This window comes from Pundamilia nyererei, unplaced genomic scaffold, assembly GCF_000239375.1.
Source record: "Pundamilia nyererei isolate P.nyererei 1_Seehausen unplaced genomic scaffold, PunNye1.0 scaffold00263, whole genome shotgun sequence".
In the NCBI taxonomy this organism is placed as follows: Eukaryota; Metazoa; Chordata; class Actinopteri; order Cichliformes; family Cichlidae; genus Pundamilia; species Pundamilia nyererei.
Genome location: NW_005187664.1, coordinates 560,278 through 568,661, shown reverse-complemented (window position 1 = coordinate 568,661; position 8,384 = coordinate 560,278). Strand labels below are relative to the sequence as shown.

The 8,384-nt window shown below is 47.3% G+C and overlaps 1 protein-coding gene across 6 annotated transcripts in view; it reads left to right on the top strand.

Annotated features, from left to right (window-relative positions):
* Positions 1-8,384, top strand: part of sh3pxd2aa (SH3 and PX domains 2Aa) — a 93,743-nt gene that overhangs the window by 69,235 nt on the left and 16,124 nt on the right. For 5 of the 6 annotated variants that reach the window (XM_013915175.1, XM_005750133.2, XM_005750132.2 and 2 more), the window contains 2 exons: positions 4,559-4,672; positions 8,185-8,268. In XM_013915175.1, the coding sequence (XP_013770629.1) occupies positions 4,559-4,672; positions 8,185-8,268 (198 nt within the window). The remainder of the gene's footprint in view (positions 1-4,558; positions 4,673-8,184; positions 8,269-8,384) is intronic. The other variant, XM_005750134.2, reaches the window with a different exon arrangement.

Sequence of the window (8,384 nt, the reverse complement as noted above, 5' to 3'; positions counted from 1 at the left end):
GTGTGTGTGTGTGTGTGTGTGTGTGTGTGTGTGTGTGTGTGTGTGTGTGTGTGTGTGTGTGTGTGTGTGTGTGTGTGTGGGCGGGCAGCAGTGTTTCTGGTCCTCATTTATCTGTTTTTACTGTGCCCACTTTCTCCTGAGCTGGATTTATTAGCGAACTGGGCCCTGTCAAAAGCTTGCCTTATGATAGCATGTGTGCACATGATGGAGGCCGGGCCTGCCGCCTGTGTGTTTCTGCCCTTTGAGATGTTTTGTATTGATGTGCATGTGTGAGACGGGCTGAAGGACCCCAGAACTCTCCCAGCCTGTTCATATCTACGCTGTAGTTTTCATTTTTCTTTGTTTTCTCTTTAAAACCTTCGAATAAACGTTCTAACATCAGCTTTGATCAGCGGTGCTGCTAAAGAGTGGTGGCGTCTGGCTTTCTTCACTGGGCCAGTTTTTATTATTTAGCGGTCTGGAGGAAACTCTTCATGCTTTTAATTCCCCACATTTGGCTCCTGCAGTCCTCGTGGTTCTGGCATCAGTCGAGCCTTCCATCGTCTCTGCGGACTGAGATGTGCTGCAGAGATGTTCATGTTGCAAAGCTCTTGCGTCTTATCTGGCAGGTGTTTGATTAGTTTTAGTGTTCAGCCGCCTGCTTTTTCTGTCTCTGTTCAAACTCCTGCTTCTGTTGGCTTCAGTTACTGGATGTGATATGCGTCAGCTGGGGCGCTCACACATGCCACCGTTGATGGCAAACAGTCACCTCGGTCTCTTCTGCTGGCGTGGGAGATTTATGATTCTGTTTTTCCAGCAGGTACAGGTGGCTCCAATTCTTCTTCAGCTTTTTAAAAGTCGCAATGAATCAGCCTATGAAAGGCCTAATGCGTTTCATATGGCCCAAGCTATTCTTTCTGCTAGGTGGACCTTTCACACTGCAGCGAAAGAGAAAATAAAACGCACAACATGACACTAAAATGGACTTTCTTTGTTTGAATACATCAAACAAAGAAAGTCATATTTAAATTCAAATTTTAAATCTTAATCGTCCCAGGGTTTTGCAACACTGACCATATATGGTATCAGATTTATTTAATAGGATTACATATGAAAGCGATTGCTCCTCATATCAAGCCCTGTCGACTCCGACCTCTCCCAAAGTCACACTGCACTGCTGTGTGTTTGCAGGAGTCAGAGCATCAACAAACAGCCAGTGTGACTGCGAGGAAGCTCCGGCTGGATGAGCTACACTGGAGCTACTGTGCGTCCCCCCCTGCATGTCTGTCGGCCCGCAGGTTGAATCAGCTCCTGTGTTCACCCTGAGACGTGACCTGCTGTGGGGGTGTTTTTATGATGCACGTCAGCTGTCAGAGTCAGGGTGGCTCGGGCACCACGGGGCTTGTATAAGGAGGGATGAGGCCACGCTGATGGTGTAGAGCAGCGGTCCCCAACCTTTTTTGCTCCACCGACCGGTTTAATGTCAGACAGTGTTTTCATGGACCGGCCCTTAAGGCAGATAAATACGACAAATTAAAATTATGCAACCGAGACAGAAACTGTGGTATTTTGTAAATATAATAATAAACACAAATTCACTGTGTAATTGTGTAACTTTATTAGCAGCGTCCTCCTGAAATGCACCAACAACACTGAGAGTAACATCCTCCTCTCTGCCCCTTAATGATCTCTGGTCGCTATGGTAACGCGTAAACATTTCTTTCAAAATAAGACTCACAACTACAACACATGACCCGGAGAAACTGAGTTAACGATAAAACCCCTGAAAACCATAAACTTCACACCCGAGCCTCAACTCTCGCGGCCCGGTACGGGTCCGTGGCCCGGGGGTTGGGCACCGCTGGTGTATATTTATCAAAATCGAGCAGGTTGACCTTTAACCTGGACTCATTTCCTGCAAGTCGCTTTGCAACCCACATTAGCTTCTGCTGCTCCTCCATCCATTCATGCTGTTCTGACTTAAACAGCATCATGTCTGCTGCGTTACGTGAGACGATCATTTAAATTCAAAGTGGGTATTGATTCTGTCACCGTGCTTCCTGTTGTCTGTATAAAAGAAAAGCTGTGAATATAATGTGGTCTAATATTAATTTATTTTACTGCTAAAATATGACATAAGGTAACCCAGTAATTTCCAGAAGACTGTATCTTTATCATGACTTAATCCCATTCAGCCTGAAGTAGAGGAAAATGCATTATTTTTGTCATAACTCTACAACTAAGAGTGGATTTTCCCGGCAGTGGCGACGTGTTTTTCCATTAGTCCAAATGATGTGACTGTAGGCTCAGTGTAATCGTTGAAATGATTTGAATTCTAGCTGTGACTATTACTTCCTATCAGAGCTGTGAAGTTGAAACCAATGCTCACTCTCTGTTGCTGCGAACACACTTCTACCACCTACCTCTCATTGCCATTACTGCTACTTTCCCTATGATACAGCTCTGTGTTGCGTTCATATTTTCCGCATCATTCATAACACGTATTATTGTGATTGGTGTCGTGCCGGGTAATAAAAAAAGGGCGTGATGAATTGATTCACCCAGGCTTCTCCAACCGCATTAGAGAGCTGAGCCATATGGCTGTAAATACAGCGGCGCAGCGATGACTTAATTGTTGGACTCGTTTGGGAAAAGAAAAACAGTTTGTTGCTATTAGCTCCTTTATAACCACTGCTAACCACTGCTTTTACATTATCACTTCCACACACTCACATTAGACCAGACAGACCCAGGACGTCCACACTATTGTTGTACTTTCCACAGTAAGGAGTGAAATGCTGTCACGTATGACCTCACTCTTGCCGTCATATCATCCCTGTATAGGCTGGAAGAATGTGTCACACGTTGGGTTGCAGCCATGCAGCACACTAACGAAGCCACGTCTCCTCGCTTTTTATGGCTAACGGGGCTTTGGTGCTGTCGATGTCGTCACTACAGCCTGACGACAGCCTTTGCTTACAGACGCATGCTAGCTGTCAGACTGTGATCTATGTAAATGGATTGGGTTCTTTTGGTTTTGGTCGCCTCCCAATGTGTCATGTGTTTCTGCAATTGTGTCAAGTCAGCTCAGCGAGCGCTGTAGCAGCGTAACGTAGACGTGACCACAAACTTCTCCTTTGCCAGTAGCAATCAAGACGTGATCTCTGCTGTGCAGCCACAGGGTGTGGGTGAAGAGGGGAACGCCACGGGTGATGTTACGCCATGATTTAGGCCATTTGTGAGTGGAAGCCTTTCAAGCCTCAGAAGGAAAGCGAGTTAAACGTAGATAATCAAGTTTCTGACCTCGTTCTTGGAGGAGGCTGTCCTCCTGTGCAGATGGACCAACCAGGGTCTGTAAGTTTGTGACGTTTCTGCTGTGGCTTTAAGTTAAGTTGGGTAAATGTGGTGAACTTCACGGAGGCATTGGTGATGAATTGTGTTGGCTTTTGTTGTTTACCACATATGTGCACGCCCACAAAGGCCTGATTGGCACAAAATTTGGCACCAATGTTCCCAGTTCACAAACGGTGAATCCAGTAACTCCTGATTTATCAGGACCAAAAGCAGCTTTTTGTTTTACCTGAAATATTTCACAAAGTCTTCCAAATATAAATTGGAAAACCTCAAAAACTTTCCCAGTGAAATCCTGTCCAGCGTTTGTTTGTAAACACCAAAACGGAGCGAAGGCTACAAGCTAGCTCGTGGCAGTCAGCTCGAGCGGCATCGTAGACGCTAACAAGCCACGAAGAAAGTAAAGTTCCTCTGGCACCGGTGCTCAACACGAAAGTAACAGCTCATCTCATACGAAGCTTGACTTTTCTATCACACAGTGAACCTGTGATCCAAGTTTACCTCACAGGGTGAAAGCCTCCTCTGGGGGATGGTCACCGGGTTTAAACTCCTGTTTACTGTTGGAAATCCTGCTTTTCAAACCAAACCTGGAGGTGAAAGAGAAGCTAAACAGCAGCTGCAGGAACAAAGGGGAACTCGGGAGGTGCACACCGCGGTGTCCTAGCTCATAACCCAGGAACTCTGACTGTGCTGTACAGTATGAAACATTATGTAAGACCTCAAGATGTTTGTCATTGTTTGTGTGGTTGAATCATTAGTTGGAGGAACCAGCATGGACCAAACACGGACTACAGGCGACTGCAAAACAACAGCAGCACAGCATGTTTGACTGTGAGTCAGTGAAGGGTAGCAGTGTCTTTAAAAGCCCAACACGTCCTGGCAGGTTGATCTTCAGCAGCGTCACCGAGTGCTGTTTTAAACCACCGGTGATGAGTTCCTCCTCGCCCCAGCACTCCCAGCACTCCCAGCACTTCTGTGTCTTTCACTGTCTGGTTTAGTAATGAACACCACTTTCCAGGAAGGTGAAACTCTGAGCTGCCACGAGCTCCCTTTAGATGTCCCTTTGACACTCACACAGACAGGAGCAGCCTATTAGACGTGCTGTTCTCCCACCCCTACGTGGGCTGTATCCAGTAACGTCTCTTTTTTTGGTGCAAATTGCCCCCGAGCTGGTGTGCTCACCGACATCCGTCAGGCCTAACTGACAGCACTAATGTGTTCTCCTCAGGTTGGTGGTTCGTCAGCACAGCGGAGGAGCAGGGCTGGGTCCCGGCCACATACCTCGACTCGCAAAATGGAACCAGAGACGATTTGGATCTGGGAACATCCAGGACCGTCGAAGGTTAGTGCTGACACAAACACGGCGTTGTTACATTCATAAAACACTGACAGACATAAACGTCAGTCTGCGTGTGCAGGGGGCAGCCCATCCTTTCTAGTTTCCTTCTGTGTTCATTCTCATCACATCATCCACAAGTTAGTGCTGAACACACACATTTCCAGTCACACATTGGGAACCTTGGAGACCACAGTGGCGGCAGCAGCACGGTGAAATGGTACCAGACTGCAGCCAACGGGGTTGCAATATTTTGGCACCACAGAACATTCCTTCCAGCTCCCCCGGGACGCCACGGCTCTCGTTTTGTTGCGACCCTTTCCTCCTGAATGTTTAGTCTGCCTGCTGGGACGGAGCATTTCCTCAATGTGTCATCCCCCCCCCCTCTCTGAGATCTGGAGCGTGCAAACGCACAGACGCATGCGTGCAGTTTATTTGCAGATGCATGTAGCAGTTTATGGGATGTAGAATCCCGCTGGATCCTCCTGCAAACACTTTTCCGTCTCTGTTGCGACACATGCTGGGCTCCATGCTTCAGTGGGCAAACAAACACAAACAGCTCAGTTGCTGTTACTCGCTGCTCCTTTTGAGGAGGTGGCAGCGCCTGTAACAAAGATTTAGTGTTGTTTTGTTACATTGTGACGTGCTGGAGTGTTTGCTGCCTGTTGATTGGATGCATGTGTTGTTAATGGTGTTTCTGTTTGTTTTTGAGTTGTGCTCAGAACTTGTTTGACATCTGCTGCAGATTCCCGAACACCAACACCCAGCTCTCGGGAATACGTTAGGCTTATTATATCTTTGTAGCTTTGCCCGTTGATTCTGACGTCTCTGATTTATTCAGCTGAACTGAATGGATGATGCATCACTGAATGAAACGGCACGCACGAGGCTCGTGCTCTGACTTCGTGCAGGTTGACCGCTGCGCTCTTTTCATTGGCCTCGCTAAATTTACTACTGCACACTTTCAGTTGAGAAAACTGGAGCTAGAATTTAAACAAAAACAGGAAGAGAGGGCGAAGCATCTGAATGATCTGGTCACCTGTTTATCTGCTGGAACCTCAGCTAGAAACAGCTCCGCTCACATTCACGGTAGCTCGACCATCATCATCATCATTATTGTTTGTTTGTTGTGTTGTTTTTATCGTTGGTCATTTTTATTTCTTTTGGTTTTAATGTGACCTCTGAAGCACCTCGATTGGCTTCCTTGGATGTCGGACAGCAGCAGGTGTTGGTTGGTAAAGCCTCTAAAAGCCCTTAGAGGAGGCCCGTGTGTGTGTTTGTTACATTTTCTGTCATATACAGCGTACTTTGACAAACAGATCAATGATGTCATCACAGCTTGTTTCTTTCATTTCCAGCTGCTCACAAAAGTGAAGCTATTCCTTGAGAGAGCTGTCCATGCCTTCGTTTCATCTTTACTCTGGTGTCAGTCTGTCATCAGTGAGCCGACTGCAGCTGGTCCAAAGCGCTGCAGCACTGTTACTAACCAGCACTCGAAAGCGAGACCACATATTTCCATACTAGCATCGTTACTGTCACTTTTTGAACTGGCTTTTGTCCGGCATTGCACGAGTTCGCTGTCCGAGCTGTCCCGAGGTCCTTTGCTGTGACTGCTCCTAAACCGGGAACTTCCCCTCCACAACATTTGAAAACCCAATTTTATTCTATTTTTAAACCAGAATCAGTTCAGACTAATTTTATTTGTGTTATTTCTCATTTTATGTTTCTTTTCTGTCTTTTAATCTCATTCGATTATTTTAGAGGTGCAACACTGTGAGCCCAAAGCTTCAGGCTGCAGTTCTTTCCTTTACTTGTGCCTCGATATGATGATGCCAGTCAGAGCAGATCTATCAATACAGCCACGTATCTCAGGCACGTAGAAAGTTGTTTAAAGCCTTTTGTGGTTCCAGAGTAAGTGACTGAACACCAGGTAGAGGAACCGGAATACAGGGGCAACGTTGCGTAAGAATACTCTGTTAAAAAGCCTCAAATAAACCAGAGTTGGCATCAGCTGGCATCTGAGGCTGACATTAACTGCACAAAGCTCACAGCTACACATGCACTCTCTTCCCCCTCATCCTCCGTCAGTCCCATTTTCCCGTTAGGCCTGGTGTCTTTGTGTTTGCACACATTGTCACTTCTCATTCCTGATCTCTCCCTTCCTGCTTCCCATCGTCTCTTACGTCTCATTATCTCCGCGTGGTCGGTAACCTAATTCCACTGACAGCTCAGCTCGCTAGCTAGGAACCGACAGGCGCGCCCAGCCCGGCTGAAATTACCTCCAAATAACATTTCCCTGTGTCCCTTCCTTTAAGCCAATATATCAATTAAGAGGTCAACGGGAGCGGGATGGCGCTCGGTGGGATGGAAGGAGCGCCGGAGAGGAATCAAAAGGGACAGCGAGTGACAAGGAGCAGAGTCAGAGGAGCGATGGAGAGATGAGCGAGGACAGAAGACGGAGAAGAAATGAAATTACTGCAGGCAAAAGAAAGACGGAGGACAACTGCTGTTTCCCTCCATCCTTCCCGTCATTAATATTTTTCCCTCAGGAGGCAGCAGAACAGGAAACCCGCTCACGATGTTTGATCGCTGCTTCGTCGTACAAGCTTCGAGGTTAAGAGTTCGACACACGGCAGCCGCATAATGTGTCGAGGCCCTCGGAGATCCTGGAGCTGTGTCTGTGATTGGTGTTCTCGTGTGTGCGATAACCGCAGACGGCATAATAACCATGAACGTAACCACGGTGACGTCCTTATCGGCTTTTGAAGCGTCAGTGTTAGCAGGATTAAACGTGGTGTCCATCTGCACCGCCGCAGGTCACACTGGACGTCAGAAGCACATCAGTGAACTTGTTTCAGATTTGAGCCTCTGATAGCTGCGCCGTGTAGCTTGGTATGGATCCTGCAGGAAATCGAGCCGGTGCTATTTTAAGCGATGTGGAGCAGAGCTTCTGGGATGCTCCTAAAATAAGCTGCATTGTGTTTGTTGGAACAGCAAGCAGGAGCTTATTAGCTCTGACGATGACATCGGAGCCGAAACCGCGACACCGCTGTGCTGATTTGTTAAGACGGACGTGTCCACATTTGGAAGAGTGCTAAATTATCAGCTGGTGCTAACAAACAGCATGTAGCGTGCTGGTCACACTGGTCCCTGATAATCAGTGTGGTGGGGTTTGTAGCTTACACGCTGGTTCCTCCAGCCATGCCATGGTCTGCTGTTCCAGGCAAAATACAATAACTGTCCTCTTAAGTCCGACACAGTCAGTTTGCACCAAGCAGTCCACCTGCTCCCCTCATTTCGTTTCCGTGGTACTGCAGAGGATTTGATGGCTGAAATGAGTCGTCGTCCCGCTTCGTTTCTCACCCAGTCTTTAAAACTCACAGACACACTTCCTGTAAGAGAAGCAGTTTGAACGTGTTCATGACGACTAACAGCTCATTTTGCTAAAACGTGCTTCTTACACTAACTCGTCTGTTTTGTCTTTTGGTTGCTGCTCCGCCCCCCCTCCCCCTCATCAGTTACTAAGAGACGCAAAGCCCACCTGAAGAGGCTGGACCGCCGCTGGACCCTCGGCGGTATAGTTAACCGCCAGCAGAGCAGAGGTGAACATGAAAACACAAACACACGAACGCACAAGGAATCACACGCTGAGTCATTTTCTCCACATCGAGTAACAAATGAGCACACACAGAGACACACACAGAGACACACACAGAGA